The 20,660-nt window shown below is 40.0% G+C and overlaps 2 protein-coding genes across 2 annotated transcripts; both read right to left on the reverse strand.

Moving 5' to 3' along the window:
• Positions 1 to 440: 440 nt before the first annotated feature.
• vamp2 (vesicle-associated membrane protein 2) lies at positions 441 to 6,932 on the reverse strand. Its single transcript, XM_040149747.1, has 5 exons — positions 6,809 to 6,932; positions 1,903 to 2,008; positions 1,425 to 1,583; positions 1,168 to 1,219; positions 441 to 869 (listed from the first exon to the last, which is right to left on the reverse strand). Coding segments are annotated over exons 1-5 (336 nt in total). The 5' UTR covers positions 6,811 to 6,932; the 3' UTR covers positions 441 to 852.
• Positions 6,933 to 9,528: 2,596 nt separating this feature from the next.
• Positions 9,529 to 18,929, reverse strand: mpp1 (membrane palmitoylated protein 1). Its single transcript, XM_040151233.1, has 12 exons — positions 18,733 to 18,929; positions 14,599 to 14,727; positions 14,359 to 14,437; positions 13,691 to 13,776; positions 13,520 to 13,588; positions 11,774 to 11,970; positions 11,550 to 11,653; positions 11,371 to 11,451; positions 10,970 to 11,050; positions 10,669 to 10,871; positions 10,161 to 10,235; positions 9,529 to 10,076 (listed from the first exon to the last, which is right to left on the reverse strand). The coding sequence occupies exons 1-12, from the start codon at positions 18,853 to 18,855 to the stop codon at positions 9,900 to 9,902; spliced, it is 1,404 nt and encodes a 467-aa protein (XP_040007167.1). The 5' UTR covers positions 18,856 to 18,929; the 3' UTR covers positions 9,529 to 9,899.
• Positions 18,930 to 20,660: the final 1,731 nt, after the last annotated feature.

Below are 20,660 nucleotides of genomic sequence, written 5' to 3' on the forward strand. Positions count from 1 at the left end.
ATCAATATCAGTGAGCAATAACTCTCTCAGAAAGCCATAAAAGAAGCTAAAACGTAAATTTTTGATGGCATCAAGTTATAGAAATCTGAAGCTGACGTAGCAGTAACCTGGGAGATTTTAAGGGCAGTTTTGTGTGTGGAATAGCTCCAATTTCTGTAACTTCATGATATTGTTGTAGTACAAGTTTTAGTCCTCTGGCTTATTTTGAACTGTCTTAGTGGACACTAGTGACACAGATGAATTTGAAAATGAATCAGTATTTCATTAGTTAATTGGAGGCTAACTCCATTGTGCAAAAATACACCAAAAAGAGAGAAAAAGCTGGGGACAGAAAGATGATGAGACCATGCAAGATACACACTTTGATTAATAGGCAGTAGTTAACGCTGAAGCATACGTAAAATTAATACAAAAATTAAAAAATACAAAATGCACACACACACACACGCACACACACCTACAAAACAGTATATATCAGAATAAAACTCTACAAAGAACTATATATATCAGTTATGTAACAATTATCGGCAATCGTTGTTCCCTTTTCTGTTGTTGCATCGTCACAAGTGTTTGGTTCTCAGTATGGCAGGTTAGAAAAGCCAAGAGTACCCAGAAAGGAGACAGGGCCACACACTCACAGGACAAATATTGACAGGGGTCCAGAGGGGAGGTGGTGGAAGTGGGGGAGCCATGGGGCCCTGAAGGGTTTAGGGGTGTTATATCGAGGCTAATCAAGGAGATATATATATATATATATAATAAATTATTTATCTGTGGTTAATTTTGTCATCAATTTGAGGGGGGGTTTGTAGCAAGGAAGTTGGGATCAGACTGGGGTAGGACCAACTCTTCTTAGGTGCTGAAGTACACTGTAGAAAGAAAGAAGAGAGGAAACATGATGAAGTCTAATTCATAATGTTGAAAGTACTGTATCGGCATTAAAAAAGACTATCAAACCAACATTTGTCACCAACTTTAGAGGAAAAATGTTTAGATTTGTTAAAATGAATAAAATTGTGTTTTCAATTTAAAATGTTACTATATACTATATAGTAGTGTATATACAGTATGTGTACAATATGTGAAAGACATTTTCACAACTGATTAATTCCATCGCAGTAACAATGATGAATTTATGTGCCCACAAAAAGTTAGAAGGATTCTTACCAATAATGACGATGAGGACAATCACGCATATCACACCCAGGATAATCATCATCTGTAGTCAGTGGATTTTCAGAAAAAGGTTGTTGGAAAAGCAGTATACATGACATGCCATCGTGTAATCCTATTATAGCTGACAAGTGCATACAAGATAGTACATGTAGGATTTCCTTTTTTGTTTTTCTGTGAATGGGACAGTCTAAGGCAGCCTTTATACACTCGTATTTACTATTTGAATATGAACGTCTGCATGTCCTCACCTTGGCATTCTTCCACCAGTATTTATTCTTCAGTTTTGCAGCGCTGGTCTCAAACTGAGAGGCTCCAGCCTGCAGGGCGTCAGCTCTATCGTCCAGTTCTGACAGCTTCTGATCACGCTCCAGAACCTTATCCACGTTTACACGCATGATATCCACCACCTGGGGAAAGATACACAAAGCAAAAGGGTAATCAGCTATCAAGAAAAGATAACTATGTGAAGGTCTGGCAGGATGGAGCTGGACTATTAGATATAGGTTATGAAAGTTGATCAAGTTTCATTTCTAACCACAGTTTTAAGTTTTACAGTAATGAGTAACAATGAGAGATTGTGTTTTTTCTGTTTTAGATGTGTATAGTCTGTGAGAAAGGAGAAAGGATTGAACTACTATTAGGTGACCAATGAACGATGCTTAAACTGAAAATGTCTGCATCGGAGCCTGAAAACAAGACTTTGTTCGAAGTGAGCTGTGGACTCACCTCATCCACTTGTGCCTGTGTCTGCTGCAGACGGCGGTTGCTGGTGAGGTTGGGAGGGGGCTGATTCCCTCCCTCTGGTGCAGGGGCTCCAGCGGCTGGGGCAGACCTATTGATAACAAAATACAAATATTACGTGGTTAAAGGATAAGGACTATCCAAAAAAATATATATAGATCAAAAAGAAAGAGAATAGATCAAATATTTCAGAACTACTAATTTCCCATTAATGACCTTCCCCCCTATCCCTCTGTGTGGCAGATATTTTATATCTGTTATCATACAGTATGTACTTCGGGAAAAGGTTAAGCCAAAGGACACATTAAATTTGGGGCAAGGTCACAAATATAGTATTTGGGGGACTATGTGTCATTTTTAACTGAGTTAGCTGTTAGCGTAGAGTTTTTGTGTGAACTGCTGTGAACTACTGCAGTTAGTTTCAGGACAATGACAATGCAATGGAGACACTACTGTTACAGCCGTGTGTATAAAAAGGAAGGAAAGGTGCACACATTTCCAAGCAGGTATTGAGGTTCAAGTCAGAATCAGATGTAATTTGGAGGATTTGTAAGATCCACTGTGTTCCCCGAAATGAACAATTCCATATGTTAGCACTGGAGAGTTTAGATAATTACCCTCTATCACAAAGAATCAGCTAGGCTTTGCCAAAGTCAAGTTGATTTGTCCTGTCATGTTGTATTGTGCCCTACATAGACCTATTCTTTTGGATGCACGATGCACCAGTAATGAAAGTGAAAGGCAAAGAATTTAAGTGAGAGTGTCATTTAGAACTGAAAAGTGAAAGCTCCATGAAAAGTGTCTCGCCTTCATGTTAACATGTACTACTACCTCTGCTCTTTTCAGCAAGAGAAGCAAATACACCAGAAATATTAAAAATATACACAATTTAATATTAAAAAGAATCACTTTGTAAAATCACTTCTGTTTCTTTTATTTATTTTTAATATTCTTTTTTCTTTTCTTTTTTTCTCAAGTGAAATGCTAATCCTGTTCCATCGAGCCCCTGTTGTTGATTGTGTTAATCTGAATGATAATATCTGAAAATGAATGATGAATAATGAAAGATAAACAATGTCACAGTGTTGAGTGACAGTTGTTACAGTGAAAACTACAGACCAACCTTCATGCAGACAAATTCTAACTATCTGAGACTAATCACAAACATAGAGCACAACGTCATGTAACAGCTGAGCAACAACCAACCTTAAGCGAATAGAAGTGGCAGAATTTCCAAAATCATCAGATTCACCAAATTTGGCAATATTCTCCAAATTCTCAGAAAAGCTTTACTTTTTAACAATGAAGAAGAAAATACATAATAGAAATGCACTTTTAACTGCCCTTTTCTTCTGTAATGCATTAGGACATGAGTTTCGTTACAAAAAAATTAAGTTGCTGAAAGATGAGGGAGATGATCACATGGGTATGACTAAAACTGTACTCATAGCCATTCCTAAACATGTTGGGGCTGTTTCCAGCAAAAAAAAAAATCAAGCCTACTTCTACACTAAGGACATTGTTATAATGATATCTCTTAAATTTGTTTTAGTCAAAGACATAGCTGTCTCATTTGAAAGATACAGGTTCCTCTTAAGTGAACATTTAAGCCTGTGTGTCATCACTGAAATGCAGAGTGGACAGAAAGTACAATTGTGACCACACAAAGCAGGCACGAAATCAGTAGTCTTGATTATGACCGTGAAAAAATATATAAGAACAACAAGCTAGTCTCAAATAGTTTAACTAAGATATGATTATCACTACCTACTAAAATGAGGTTACCTTCAATGTTAACATCTGCCCATATCAATAAAAAGTCTTAACATTCTTAAATATTCCGCAACATGATGTAGCAGCAGGTTAATAGAAAGGCATGCTTAGTCATAGTCAATGCTTAGTTTAGCATGCTTTATTGCTATCCACCGGTCTAAATTAGTCAATAAAATTAGAAAATGACATTGTAAACTTCTACTCTGTGATAGAAGGCTGTAGTACGTTCTGACAAATATACCTTAATCGAGAATAAGCTGCTCTACTAGTTTGAGACAAAACTCTGTATAAAGGTCACCTTTACATGCTCCCACATTACTAATCCTCTAACAACAACAACAACAACCCCTTTTCAATAGTTGACCTAATGGTGCTGCTGGTCCCTATCAGCTGCCAACCAGCCCAAACAGAAACTGGCGATATATAACACTCAAGGTTACACCTGATACCTATAATGGTGAATTATTATTATGTGTCTTAAAGATTTATATGTAGAAAACATAAAATGTTTTATTTCTTGGGATTAGAGTGATTATCATACAGTTACAGTAATAAAAATTGTGTATTGGGAATATTCACTTCTTTTTACTCGCCAGTACAAGTACTTCCACAAAGGTGTAACGTGTGAAGAGGTTCACGGTATCGTCACCTCTGTACTGGCACCCCAAACAAACCAAGAAGAGTTGATGGTGCAGTGACAAGATTTCTCACCAGCTTTCACATGCTGTGAATACCACCTACTGTGTTCAATGCGGGGGGGGCAAACTGTGGAAGCTCCACAGAAGGGTGGGGTAACTGCTTTTAATCTGCCACTATGGTGGATAATCTTCACTTTTAATTGAAGATGATCAATTGAATTGATACTTTGCATGCTTCTCTGATTATGGCCCATACAGGAGTAATATCCACTCCTGTTTATTGATACATTTCCTGATTTAAGTAATGCAATCAACGGATATTGGTGGTGAATGGACAATTTGTCTCAAAATTGCAAAAAAGAAACTGTTAACCTTTTGAAAAACTGTCTCTAGCTTCTAATGAATTTGCGTGGGCTGTAAACTAGCTAGCTAGTAAACTAGGGGAAATCAAAGAACAGAAAGAAACGGAACAACCCTTTCAATCAAAAAACTCTTCTCTGATAAAGGCAGCTAACCTAACATGCTCGGTTGGTAGGGTTTTTTACGGCTCTCTGTCTACACGAAATGCGTCCACCACCGATGTCAGATATTCTATGAAAGCTGAACACATTCAACCCTCATTCAAGACAGAGTCTAGAAAATGAGTCTGGCCCTGTGGTCTCTAAAGAGTGGTCCTGCAACATACAGAGGTCTTTGCAGGGTTTCCAGAGATCCCAGATATGACAAGGAAATGTTTAAACACTTGTCTGATGCCCTATTTACCCTAAAGATAGATAGATAGATAGATAGATAGATAGAATACCATCATACCATTTTCACTTCATTTAAACTGACTACCAATAATAATAATAATAATAATAATAATAATACACATTAATAATAAATGAGGTACTTGTTCTAATGGATTTCTGTTTGGGTGGTCACTGTCATGGAGAAGCACGCTGTCTGACTTTCAGCACTGGAGAGCGACATTTCAGTACTGGACAGCGCCGCAGCAGCCCAGACCAGAAACTGTCTGGTCCCAGCCTCGCTGCCCCATCTGTTTGATGTTACTGAACTGGAACCTAACCCACAAAACCTTTCACGTCAGACACACATACTCAGACACACCAGGCCTAGATCATGTCCTGCGGAACATCACGTCTCACGACGAGCACGACGGGCCTGTAAATACACGGAAAGCCTACCACGTCGAGGGCGGGGAGGTTCCGTGTCGTAGGGATGGATTTTAAACGCTAGGGAAAAAATTGATGACAAATGTTACCAACAGCCAACAAAGGGAATGTTATCATGCACGTTGGCACTGTTCAATGACATACCGTGTGACGGTTTCAACGTTTTAACTGCCTGCTAGGCAAAAACCGACAGGCGAGGTTGTCACGGCTATCTTTCCTTAGCCTACCTTTTATATATTTGCATCATGTGCAGTCGGAAAACAAAAAAAACGAACAAACAAGGGACTGGCAGAGAGACATTTTACAGGATTAATGCGGCAGTGAAGACGGGAAAACAGCCTGAAATATGGGGAGATATATGGCTGTCCGCCCTCGCACGACAATCGACGACATACAGTAGGAGGCTAGGCTATCCCCACCCCCAGGCAGTAGGTTGCAAATATCACGTAAACTAGGCCTAAGCCCAATTCGGAGCTAATACTGTCATCGTCTGTAAGGACCCTATACAGTTTTCGTCGAATAATGTCGAAGCTTTCGATGTTCAACAGGCTATCTGAATAGGACCGTCTGACGCTACTGAAATAGCTAACATGGCTTGTTCAACATTATGTCCTTGCTGTTTCTAGAATGAGACTAATCGTCACCTGCGGCTCAGCCACGGAGAAATTAAGCCCAGGAAATGTTGAATATGGACCCAAAAAAAAAAACCCAGAACGTTTTATTGTATATTAAGTTTCCATTAGGTAGTTTAAATTAGCCTGTGGGTAACTGTGCAGACGGTGTCCTTTTCAAATCAAACCAGTCCAAACTGGAATAAAAATGCGTGCGTGCTGGCTCGAGTGAAAACCACCACACGACAACATAAAAGAGACGGGCGATAAACACGGAGCTCGTTTACCGTGTAACCGCCAAAAATAAGGCTAATAATGGGTTTAATGGCTGATAAAAACCGATGCCTCCGTCTGCTCCAAGGTTAGGCCGACGCGTTAGCCTCTCCATTTACGTCTGGGTCACATTATCGGAGAAAGACGGCTGCGAAATGAAATTCATCACCAGTATATGGCAGTGATTTACAGATTAACGTTACTCCAGTGAAATAACCTTTATAGATTCGATGGAGTAGAAACACAGGAGATCATTCAGACACCCTACATCCCAGCGAGCCTGCGAGCGTCAGTCGTGAATACTGAATTGGAATTCAATAATAAGTCAGGATTTTTTTTTTTCTCTTTTTAAAAAAAATGTGTTTATTTGTTGTTGTTGTTTTTTTTAAGGAGCTATGAAACGATGTTGCAGTCTACTTACATTTTCCTGGTAGTATTGGCTGGACGGCTGTGCTGAAATCCGGACTGGAAATGTTAGCGCGGACTAAATGGCTGGCAGATGGATGTGGATTGCCTTCTCCGCTCCTCTCTACCCTCTGACACCCTTTTTTTTTTTTGTGGCGTTTCCCTGCCTATATAGCCCAGGAGGAGCACTGGCTTGTATCTCCCACTGAGATGAGTCCCCCTCGCTACAAAACCCTGTTCTGCTCTCCCTACTTCTACGGCGATGCGGCACCTGCAGGCTATTGCTGGAGCCCGGCGCTGTCGGAGTCCGTGCGGTAATGAAGGTGTAATAAACAGCCGCCCGGATTAGGTGGACAAAGATGGCTCGGTGACGTCAATCGCGGCGTGTCTCATGTTGAAATGGGTGGCCGGAGCCTTCAAACGCGCCGTTTTAATGCGCAGGGCACCGCCGTTTTGCCTTTTGTTTGTGGTGTTTTTAATCGCTAGATGCTCTTATTGGGACTCTGCGCACGCTTCCTTTGCAGATATAACATGTCATGCCCGTGCTTGGGTTTAAAGCTCCACCAAAGGAGCTTATTTTGATCGCAAGTCTGTATGTCAACAAAATGGCGTTCCTCGAAAGGGGTTGTGGCGAGCTTCGCAGTGGGTGCCTGGTTATCATTCATAGTAAATATGGATGAGGATGTAGTGGAGAGGAAACCCACCTGAAAGCAGTTTACCCAGAACGTTTCACTATTGTTTCAGGCTGCCATCGGTCTGCATAACATTAGGTATAGGTGAATAAATTGGATAAGTCGGACATAATTAATATGAGGACAGGGTCTTTTAAGGCAAATGTTCTCAAGCTTGGCCCCGGTGACCCTTCCTGTTTCCTATTTTGGAGGCCCTAGAATAAGTAACCAGCAAATCCCTAGGGAGCCAATAACATTGCATGTTGCATACTTTCCTTGATAGATAAGTATGTAACACCACTGTTAAAACTACACAAAAATACTTTTGTGCTATCACAGCATTTGATATGAGAGAGCCTGGTCTCTCTGGCTTCTATTTGGCTAATAACATCATCAACTGCTGTTTGTTTTGTCCTCTTTCTCCTTATTTAATCTCTAATTTCTTGATAGGCTCTATAACCCCTACACTGCAATTATTTACCCTGCATGTTGAAGTGTGAATCATTTTTCCCACAGAATTGACAAGTTTCCTTCTGAAGACTGTATGGACAAGCCATGCATATAATTTTTGGTTCCCAAATGGGATATCGATTCAGTCTTTCAGTTCACAGGACAAGATTAGCTGTTGTTGTGCAGACACAACCACATGGTGGCGCCATAAATCAGCTTTGTTTCATTGCCAGCATCCCTAAAAACTTGGTGGTGGCCCCCTCCCACTTGTCAGCTCAGTGATAATGAGAAGCATGTTGTGCATCTGGCAAAATCTTTTTTGTTTTGTGACTTATTTTGTTTTTACATACATACTGTGTTGTTTTTGTTCAGTCTCTCTCTCTAAATCCCTTAAGGAAAATTATATCTTTATGCAAGGTAAACATTTTCTTTTGTTTTTCTGCTTTCTCAACTCATTCATTTTCATTTAATGAGCATATCTATAGAAATAAAACTAATTTGTTGGTTAAGGGAAGAATTATCACAATGTGTTACTGCGTCCCTTGTTGCTACAGATCTGTTGTCAGAGAGTTTTATGGTTAAAGACCACCGAACACCTAAATTGTATAGTCGTTACACGATAGTGCCATTTCTATTACTACAATAGCGACTTTTTTGTTTTATGACTATCTTATTAGCTTGTTATGTCAACGTATTAAATCCAACAAATTCATACTGATGGAATCATTTCGGATGTTTGCAATGTATGTATTTGTGTACTTTCAGATTGATGGACATTAGAGAACACAAAAGCAGTGTTTTTACACATAAAATGATATATTTTAAGTTAGTTAAATCTACAGTTCAAACCTTGCAACCAGGAAACTGAGCAACACTCATCTGGATGAAAGCCGTGAACAAATCCATTGTCGTATAACCTGAAGCTATTTCCCCCACATTGTGGATGGGGGAAGAAGTGAAATGTGGGAGATACAGGTACATTACTTGTGTTGTACAGCTCCGATCTATAATTGATCAAAGCTTTGACCCATGAATTTGTTTGAAAAATTGAGGCACTGATGAACCCCTGCCCCAGCAATTCTTCCGCTCCATAGTCCAAGCCTAAAATGTTGTTGGAGAGATTTGAAGAATAGATTATTCTTGACAAAGTGGCCAATTATTACCTAAAACTCTGAAAGAGTATAAAAATTTACTTTCATATTTCAGTTAAGTCTCCGGGATTTGCTCCTAATGTGTTTTCCTGTCTGAATTTTTGTGCACTTAGGAGATTTCCTGCTGACAATAAAACTGCCATAGTTTTCCTTAAGGGCTTTGAAGAAAAGGTTTCCACATGAAACACAGTCAAAGAAACGGTTGCAACAGAGCAGGGAAATTTATTTTCTGTTTAAAAGTGCCTTTACAGTATCCCATGAGGTATACAATTTTGATGAGATGAGACAAGCGAGGCTGTCACTGACTGACTGAAAAGGTTTGTGTTGTGGACATTATCACTGAATGGAGTTACACATACTGTATGAACAAACTATTTCAGAACCTCAATTTCATGGCACAATCTAACAAGAACAGAGAAAAAGACAATGAATCCAGAATCAATGTTTTACATGATAAAATCCTGTTTTTTTTTAAAGGTGAGGATTTCATTCACAGTTGTGGTCCTATTTTGCATTTTGCTCACGTTCCAACAATCACAAAGGTGTGCGGCACCAAAACTATCCCTTAGCCCCTCAAAAACCTGAAGCACAAACATCTAAACAACCAAATAAAACATCCCTGGTGAGGTTCTCGGCTTTCTAGAATAAACCTTTCTACATATTGCTTATTTTTTGGATGCATTTGTGCAAAAAATCTCAGTGACAATTAACATTAACCAAAAAGTAAACCCATACACACCTGGGACATCACTAACTGAGAGGTTTTGTGTAAGGAGTGATATTGCACTGATTTTCAACAATCAAAAAAAGGTATTATACTGGTGCCAGACAGCTGTCAGTACACCCATGATACAGGCACCCACTGTGGGGTGGAGGTGGCACGCTCCATGGCCTCCTCCACACCTTTTACACTTTCATCCACATCGTTGTTGACGAGAACCACATCAAAGAAGTGTGCATATGTGGTCAGAATGGCGTCCGACTCTTTCTGGATCATCTGCAGGTTTTCCGTCTAGGAGACAAGACACAGAGGATTAGCAGCTGGTAGCTGATGGAGTTTCAGGGTATTTGAGCATATTCAGATAAGGTATAGCACCTGGGGAGCTGTGTTGGTCGGAGCGATGAACACCACAAGAGGTGCAAAATCAGCAGTCCGCAGGACTTTCAGGGTCTGCATTAAAATGTAAAGGGAAAAAAAGGAAAAGAAAGGAAGACTTTGTGTTAGATTGATTGATTAACCACATTGAAACAGCTTGTAGAAGGATCAGGTTTAAAAATTGACACAAGACAAATGCTTTTCAAATGGGGTTTACAAAACTATGACTTTTTTTGTGAATAGAATATAGAAGATTTAATGCATTTATTTTGGATTTATTTTGGATTTGTTGCCTTGTGGGTGGATATCTAGAGATGGCTCGCTTTGTACTCTTTTGCCATGAGTATGTGCCCAGTAGGAGTATGTAATTATAGCACACAAAACATGTTTCAACATAAGGGCATGTGAGTGTTGTTTTAAGACAGACTTGCAACATTGTGAAACCTAGCCATCAAACTAAAATGTTTCCTTTCATGTTAGGTTTCCAGAAAATCCTGTAAATGTCAACCTGTGGTTCCACATCCAGCACAGCAATTTTTCCCTGCTCGTGGATCTTCTGGATGGTCTCAATTTTGGTGCCGAACATATTTCCCTGGAAGCTGCCGTACTCCAGTAGCTCATTCCCAGAGATGCACTTGGTCATGGCTTCATTGGAGATGAAATAATACTCCTGTCCATTCTCCTCATCCTTACGTTGGGGTCTGGTGGTGTCTGTGTAGAATCAAAATGTAAGATTTAGCCCAAGGACAATTTGACAACCATAGCTGCTGTTCTTGAAAGAAAAAGATGAAGAGTGTGGGTCCACTTACGTGGTGCAGGGTAGGAAAATTTCTCTGGATATTTGGTCAATAGTGCGTTTTTGATATGGCTCCTTCCGACACCAGGTGCACCTAAAAAGAGCAGAATTTTTATTTCAAAGGACATTTTAACCTAACATTGACCTTTGTGTCTGAATCTTTGGCTGCAGAAAAAATACTCTTCGTTAAACTGTTTTTAAATTGTTAGAGGCTGCATTAGAGGTCTATACATTTAATAGATTTGTAACACCGACACTAAAATACATGTACTTTGAGATATATTGTAGAACAAAGTTCCAAAAACACATGCTCTCATTTTTTGAGAACTTGTAGATCACTATGGATGATCAGAAAAGTCTTGTGATACTTTTAAGAATTTGGTACCAAAAATGTATCTGAGCTGGAAAACTTACCAATGAGCACAAGCGTTTTCCTTTTAAAAGCAGGGAGCTGAACCACCTCCTCGTACGAAATCACATCCAGCTGGTCAAAAACTGCAAGAGAAGAGAGTTTATTAGAGATTTTATACAAAACCATATTACAGCAAAACTGAGAGAGAGTGCAGGAAACACAATTCTAGAGATACACTCACTAGAGCTGTGTTTAGCCAGGTACTTGTCTTTGCACTTCTTTTTCTTTCCAAATGGGCTGCAGGACTGACTGCCCTCTCTGGCCTTGCTTTTACTTGCCACCCTCCTGCAGTGGAAACAGAGCTTTAGTATAAGCTGGGAACAGTTTGCACAGTTCTGAAGTCTTTGGCATGTGATGTTAAGTACTTCAGGATTAATCATCAGATAGTATGACAGAGCTGTTTACCACTCTTGGAGCTCTGGGGAGGGTATCAGTCCAGCGAAGTCAGCAGCACTGCTCTCCACTCTGCCTTGCCACCAGTTCGGATCCTGCTTGTTGATGATCTGAATGATGTCACCAGTCTGAAACTTCAGGCCTGCCTCTTTGCATGGGATGAGGTCATCCTTGGTGGGGTCATAGTCAAACTGGGCCCGCATGTACATCTGTAGGTTAAGAGCACGTGCTGAATTTGAAACTCAGGAAGGAAGCAATCAACATTCGCAGGATGTATGTTGTGTTTGAAACTGGTCTTTGCTGATAACCCGTAGACCTTACCAATTTGTTTGATAATCTCCAATCACCTACTGCATTCTCAAAGCTTGAATTGAAATAATCAGCTTGTTTTTCTTTTATGTTTAAGCCATACAAATGGGGTACATCTTGAGTATATGTTCAAAAGCCCAACATTGTTCTCATGTGTATTTCTCTATGTGACAGTGCACCAGCACTGTAAACGACAGCTTTCTGACCACCGCGGCATCTGCCAAACAAAATATCATTGTAATGGGAGCTTAATGTTGTGAACATGTATGCATTAGCAACTGCTGGACTTCAAAGACCTAATACCTATGCAGCATCCTTGAGAATTAATCTTCATAGTGGGACTTCTACAAATGTTACGTGGGAAATTCACCCTTCAACAGAATATACAAGCTCATGATATGATCTTGGACAGCTCAATTCATATTGTGAGAATGAGCAATTCTCTCCCACTGCCGCAGTCCAGGGGTGAAGTCTAATTGTGCTGCCAGCTCATTTGGTGTCCGCTCAAAATTAACCAATTGAGCAGCTGCAGAAAGTATTGTTTATTCATACCCCGGATTAGAATACTAACTCCCCCAGGGATCTGTTATTTAATTTCTGAGAGAGATGAGCTTATGTACAAATCTTTACAAAACAGTCAAAGATCACAGCAGGACCACGTGTAAATTCTCCGCAGGGTAAATTATTACTATTGTTAGTAGAGTTCATGAACATTTGTGGTTTCCCCAAGTCACTCCAGTGGTAGTTGTACACAGACAAAATTAACACAGCCACTATGTACTAGAAGTGGGTGGACTGGAGTGGTCTGGATCACCAAAAATGACGTTCTTTGAGCATTGAAGTATGCAAACCGTTTTAACTAAGCCTACATATTAATGGACTACAAGCTTTTAAGAAGACTGCCATCACTGGCCACAGCAAAGACAGAACTTGATGCAGTGATAAATTGTATTAAGACAAGAGCAACATCACTATATAAAACAGAATATTTTTTCTATGTGGCCACTGAATTAAAGCTCTTTTAAATTCATGTTTACAATACTGTTTTATATATATCACATACTAATGTACAGTATGTTGCTAAATCAATAGCAGTTGATAAACCAGCAACCATTTCTATGCTCACAACTGGCTGCTGGAGAAAATGATGCATTGTGGCCAGTAGATGGCAGAATGAAACACACAACCAAAGTGTTTCAAGTCAAACTAGCAACACTAATGTGAGTGAGGTTCTTAAAATTTCAGCTGATTTTATAGTCACCTGGTTTGTTCATTGACTAACAGAAGATTCCCCTAATAAAGAACAAAATGCTTTTAAAAAGGTAGGCTGTTGAAGGAAAGACTGATAGAAAAGCAATCAAACCCATGAGGATACCATCCGGCCTGAATGGAAAGCTAATGCACCATAAGACCAAAGCTAAGTGCATATTCTGCCAGTCATGTTATTACCTCACAGGCTCGGGATCGGCTTTGCAGGTTGGGAATGATCTTCAGTGTGACTACTCCATTGGTTTCTTTCTGTATGTAAAGATTTGAAATAAAAGTAAAAATTAGCTTTATCTATAGTGCAAAAAGGATTGTTTCTTAAGAAAATATTTATGTTATAAGGTATCAACTTACCAGAATCTTTTGTAGCTGGTCGACACTTTGGTTTGTTACACTTTTCCCATTGATTTCTGCTATTTCATCCCCTTCGTGTAATGACCCTGGAGAAAAGAAGAAACCGCAACAAGTGTACAAACTCCAAATATACTCAGTCTCTATTTACAGTTCTTACGATCCTAATATGTACTAGCAGCTCCTGAAGTAATACTTGTTCTCCTGAGAGATAAGCTAAAGACAAGAAAAGCCAAGAAAACCGGGTATCAAAATGGCCATTACGGTAAAAATATTTTTTTTCCAGATTATTGCTAACAGTTATAATACTGAGTGGACCATAAGGCCAAACCCTGATGTTTAAAACAAAAAAAAACATAAATTATACATATGTTATATATGTTAGAAAAATTTGAACTTGAATCAGTTTATAGCTCAACTGGCATGTGGTCGGAGATACTGTATATAAATTATTTGTTGACTGAAATACATGTAAGACATTTCATTGATCATCTAAATCATACAGTCACTGATCAGAACATGAGGTGGACCCCCTCCTCTACACACAGATGCTCATGCTAAGACAGATTTGCTGGGACTGGGGCAAACTGTTGACCTTTTGGGTCAAGAACTTTCTTTCTAACACAGCAGCTCAGCACACTCCCCACTACCACTCAAAAGTGTTTAATTACCTTGTCTGTGGATCATACCCCCATGTAATATTCTGGCCACAGTGCATCTTTGTTTGTCGTTCAGCTTCAGAGTGACCCCCTACAGACAAACACCACAGTCAGTGAGGAGGAATCAGCGACACAAATCTAAAAATATTTTAAAAAACAGTGTGTGTGTGTGTGTGTGTGTGTGTGTGTGTGTGTGTGTGTGTGTGTGTGTGTGTGTGTGTGTGTTTGTTTCTGTAGAGGCATATAGTATACCATTGGCTCCGAAGGATTCTTTTCAAATGCTACTTCTTTCATCTTGGTCAGGTCTCTGCCATTCATGTGTCCAGCGCTGCCATTGGTGTAAACCTCAGCCCCTTTATTCTCATAGGTTTGCATAGCTGCCTGTTTAAAAAAAAAAAAAAAAAAAAGAAAGAAAAAAGTTATAACAACGTTTATCATTTTATCAAAATGAAATCAACTTTGCTCAAAATGAAAAATCCGGAAATTGATTTCAAAACATTGCTCCAAAGAATTACAGTCAGTTCATCTGGGCAGATCAGGTCATTATGACACTGCTATTTCCAATAGCTGCAGGGAAAGCTTTCTCCTAATGTGTGCCAACAGCTATGTTTCATTTGCAGTTTCAACATATGTTCAAGGTTGAAAATTAACCCAGTGTTATAACACCTCATTAACCTCATCCAGTGATCTGGTCCACCAGGTTCATGTGGTCATGGATACCACCAGTCTCATCGGGTCATCACTTCAAGGAAAAGCATTAATGTAAGGAAACTGATTCTTCTTGGAAAATTCTTACAAATCCGTCAAAGTTTGGTATGGAAATAAAGGAAAAGCCCAAAGGCTGTCTTTCTGGATTCATACTGTGCTTTTACAGTTAACTGAACCCAAAGAAGAGTCTAAAAGCCGGAAATCCACTGTCCCCGCAGTGTCAACAAAGGTGGTCTCCAGTCCAGATCACTGACAGTGGTCCTCTGACAAAGCCAGACAGTAGGGAGGTGAGGCGTCACACTAAAAATGCACCAGTACAAGCTCAGGTATCCTATAATGATTCCTGGGAAAGAAATTGCTATTCTGTGGATAGTGCTTGTATATATAATAGAACAATGAACTCACAGTATCAAAACGTTTAGAAATTGGTCACTCAACTGACACGAGTGCCTGCATCAGCACAAAATTTCTGCATGAAAATGACACATCAGCACTGCCTCAGCAGAAAAAAAATACATATTATCTATCTTCTAGCATCAGCAATACAAACCAATAAATATCACTATCACCCTCCTCCACCTCCCTTATAAACCTCAGGCCTGCAATACTGCCCATGACAGCAGTTTGGTAAGATTATTATCTTCAATAAGTATGTGTGCGCACCACAACTGCACTTATGAACTTCTGGCTAACTAACCTTCCTTAGCCTATAAGGGAAACATAATCATGATTTAGTAAGCAATGGTAGCCTGTCTAGTGAAGCAATAAGCTCTTCCTATTTATGTATTCATAGTTAGAGATGGTTAGTCAAGAGAAGACTGAACGTGGGAGTCATGAAAGACAGCCGGTTGTTTTTCCGTGCAGAAATGGTAGTTATTTACCAGCGCCTGGGCTGCTACATGTCAGCACTGTGTCAGGAGGGAGCTTTTGGATGGCGTCCAATGGTGAACGGACGAAATTACATCCTCACAGGAAAGGAATCTGAACAGCAATATTGCCACTGATAAAATCACAACCATAAATATCTATTCCGACACACCACACAGCGATTTCTATCTCTGAAATACAAAGCTCTTTTACTTGCTATTTCTATTCCAAGAGCAAACCATTTCCATGTAGAGCTGCTCCAAAGACAATATGATATGAAATCTGTGGATCTGTATAATGTCTGGAATCTTATGACTGCAATAAATTAATGTGACGAGCCACAAAACTGTGTTAAAGTACCTAAAATTGGAAGCGCTGGGTAATATTACAATGATTTTTTGTGTGAGCCCATTATAGGCTGAAATAATTGTTAAATCTATATTTGCAAATATTGGGTAATGCTAACCCTCAGGACTGAGCAGGAAGGAAACCGAAAAAGGTCAACTCTAAAGGTTAAATATTTTCATTATATACTGTGTCATTAGATTTGCATCAGCACTAAAATACCTTTTTATTTTAAAAAAAGAGATGATTCTGACAATTAGCCCTATCATTATTAAAAATTCCATCTGGTTTGTCACAATGTGTTCCAATCAATGCTAACGGTTCCTAGAACTGGGGCCAGGAAACCCTTTGAGAAAACTGAATACCAGCTCTGGGTGTGGAGAAGCAACAGGATAAACAAACAGCTGGTTGAAAGACAAAATGCATTCAGGAAAGAGCAGAGCGCTTCCTGTTCTGGACCTTCGCTGATCTTTTTTTTTTGAAGTAGATTAGGTAGATCAAACAGAATGTGTGAGTGCATTTTAGGAAGACAATCTCTGGATAAGATATTCCACTATAGAAAATCCATTTCTATTGTTCTGCTTTTCAACATGCATGTATAGTAGCACGATCTAATATGACTGATTACATTACAATGCAATCTGTCTCTGCCTTATCTTTTCTTTCTCTTGAGATTATTTGTCATTCAAGTCAAGAACTATTAATTATTAATCCTTTCCCCCTGCAGGATTTAGGGTGTATCTCCTGCCAGCATGAGAGGATGTATTGATCTCTTGAAGGAACGCAGCAGGAGATCAATATTTGACCTATATTGGACTCCGCAGGAAACAAACAGTGTGGTTTATGGTCCTATTAGACAAATTCAAACCTTTAACACAGGCTGAAACAATTTGGATAGATTATATAAATAAGAAAGTAGGGATTCAGACCTCTATCTCTTGCTAGGTTTCGTTTGCTTGAAGCCTGACTTGTCTAAACTTATTAGGGTCTTAGTATTCATTTCAGGTCTGAGGTAGTGGCAGCCAAAAATGTGGCCAAAATAACAAGTCATGCATGTTATGCAGAGGGAAAGACGCGCATGACCGACAGTCTATGTAGGGCTAGTGCACAGTTCTCAAGTCTGAAGTATTTGGACTAGTCTCCAGAGGATCATAACTCAGTGTAAGGCAGGACAAAAACACTCAGCTGTAAATGGAGCAGAGGAAGCTTAGTCACTTTGCTGATCTTAACCAAACTAAAAATAAAGAATCCATAAGATACAGCAAATCACCCATGATAGACATTATACACACTAGTCCCCACTGTAGATAATGGAGCATGTGACCTCACTTAAAGACGGTGATTTCACAAATCAGCATCGAGCAGAAGAACACGCTGGCAAGACTGTAGCTCGAGGCTATTGAACCAAAAAAAACTGCTGATATCAGGAAAGGAAGTTCCTCTCTTCACCATTTCCCTCAGTAGCTCAGTGCTGACTTTTCAAAATTCACAGAGGAAGTTTAGCACAAAGAGTTCCCTCGGTATCACTGGCTGCCAAATCCTGGCCCAGAGGTCATGGAGGATTTAAGTTAGCCCCCCCTACCTGTCTCCTTCCAAATCATTCAAAGAAAAGTTGCTGTTGTTTTAAGGTTTGTGGTCATGCATGTGATGCGCTTCCCACCTTGAAGGCAAAGTCAGTAGTTTTCACAACATAATCCGGCCTTAGCGTGAAGGCAAGTTTGAACAAAAGCCAGTGGTCCCGTGTGATGAGATAAACAACCTGCCGGGCCTCCACTCACTCTTGGCATTAATTCCTCAGCAGCAGCTCCAGCCATAGCTGTAGGCAGAATTACACAGCACTGCTAAAAATGGACTTACCTTATGTCCCTTCGATATATCTCCTTTTATACTGCATAACACTGTCCTGGAAGAAAATGGCCTATTGGTGTTGCTGTAAAATGAGATTACTGTCACATGCTAACATGAGTGTTATGGGATTAATACAACTAATACAACTTGTATGTATGTACTTGCTCCGTACCACTGGCTTACTGACTCACTGTCTTCTGATCACAGGTTGAACTGCAGACCTTCTGACACGTGACACAGCCTCGTCTCCCCACTTTGTCAAATGTTTCCTTCATGTAGTCTTGGGAGAAATGCAGAAGTGAAATTGCCTATGCAATGTCTACTGGATCCCAGCTGAGGCTGGAGGGCTGAGCGGCGCAGAGGTTAGTAACACGGAGCTGCCGACTCGGGAGGAAAGGTCTACATGTACAGCTCTTTGTCTAAGACGTGAACACACTCAGTTGCTGTAAGTTGTGTTATGGAGACAGAAGTGGGTCTATTTTTAGAAAGATCTAGTCGATGAACAAACAGCGGTCATGTGCCCCATTCGTGCTTCCCGGAAGCAAATATGTACATCAAAATCTGGGACGGGGGGGGGCGGTAAAAAAAAAAAAAACAGGTAAAAAAATAAGACCATACCTTGTCAGACTTTGGTTTGCTTTGAAGGAGCTGCTCCAGGTAGAGATCGGAGAGGGCTGTCCGGACGCTGCTGACAGGCTCCAGTATGACAGCAGGTTCGTTTTTATTGGATTTTAACGTCATCTTTCCCTGTTAGCTAGAAAAGAAAAAAAAAAAATAATAAAATCCTGTGAACCCTATGTGCCCCCGCTCAAGGTCCGCAAAAGGCTGGCCCAAAAAAAAAAAAAAAAAAAAAAAAAAAAAAAAATGCTAGGGGAGAGGAAACTGCCGATAAGGAGCCCTGGCGATGTGATAAGTCAGACTCTGAGATAAAAGTCCAAGGTTTGGATCAGCAGCGGGCCAGATACACGAGATATCTGCTGCGGAGACACCGCTGACAAAGCAAGTAAACATGTAACTGACTGCTGCTCGGAGGCGCAGACTCATGCTGCCTTCACCAGCTCCCTGCCAGCTCCAAAATCCCAGCGCTCAAGTTGCACGCAAGTCGCTTACATTACCCCGCGTTGAGTCGTTTCCACGCGGAAAATCAAGCACAATAGACCATGTGTCAGAAGTTTTTTTTTTGTTTGTTTGTTTTAAATCTCTTGTCTCTTTTTACATCTTTTTCTTTTACTTACCCTAGCTGCTATAGTGTTGTAGTCCAGATCCTTTCCCTGTCTTCCGTGCACAGTTAACACCTTCTATCTGCCAGTCCTTATTTAATTAAGTAGTTAACACTGTTAACTGTAGTCTAAGAAACAGAGGAAGCAAATTTACATGTAACGGGTTGGTTGCCTTGCTCTGTTTTATTCTTTTGTTTATTATACTCTGGTTATTCAGCATTTTTTTCTGTTTTTTATTGTATGTCTGTAGCATAGTCTTCTTTCTGTCGGAGTTCAAAATTTTGCTCCAACCCACTAAACTTCTTAATCAGCTAATTTTCCAAATAAGTTTGAGAGCCGACAAGGAATAATGGAAACATATAATAATTATAGATCACCATTTCCCAGAAATGAAACATAACCTTTATCACTAATTAAAAACGCCGCCAAGTTGTTTGACTCCTATATATCAAATCCTGGTAAACGATCCACTTTTACACTTCTTATTTTAAGCATGTCATGGCCAATTGACACAGAGTCCCAAATCTCCAACGGCTCGCGAATGCAGCATTACCGCAGCGTTCTCAGCAGGGCGGCACTATCAGGCTATCAGGAAGCAAAATAACCTACAAGTGCTACTCACAGTGAACCCAGCAGCTCACTACACAAGTCCATTACAAACAAGGGCACCCAGCTGCAGGGTGATTGCCTGGGTGCTAATTTAAAAAAAAAAGAAAAAAGGAATTCAACAGTCACCAACGACAGTACTCCGATCACATGACTTCTTGACAGCACTGAGCCAAATGGCAACAGTGCTGCCGCATGCAGGGGTGTGATTTAATAAGATTAATCAAGTGAAACAATGTCGCCAACAAGGGAGTCCCTCTAAAATGAGCAAATATATGAATGTGCACGGATGCATTAAAAAGCTCTTTATTTTGACACCTCCGACGACAACGAGGGTTAAATGTTGATACATGTTTGAATATTTAAAAAATGAAGGCTTTTCTAAATGTTTCCCTCTTAATGTCCCTTGTTCCTGGATACACCCGGATTAAATATGTATTTTCCTCACAACCTGCACCTTTGGCCCCTGAAGTAACGTGGGAGAGTGGGAGAGAGTGCCTAATCCTCCATTACCCGATGAGAGGCAATATACATGAAGTATGTCGGGCATCTGCTAAAGGGCACTCTTTACTTTGACTGTATGTACAAATCCCCCCTGTATCTGTACAGCCTCCTTTTCGTAAGGACGACAACTTCTTACCAAATCAGACCGTTTCTTCAGAGCGGTGACAATAATAACTGTGGAATCTTCCTTCGTCGTTGTTACACTTAATAACACAT

Source organism: Xiphias gladius, chromosome 17 (genome assembly GCF_016859285.1).
Source record: "Xiphias gladius isolate SHS-SW01 ecotype Sanya breed wild chromosome 17, ASM1685928v1, whole genome shotgun sequence".
In the NCBI taxonomy this organism is placed as follows: Eukaryota; Metazoa; Chordata; class Actinopteri; order Istiophoriformes; family Xiphiidae; genus Xiphias; species Xiphias gladius.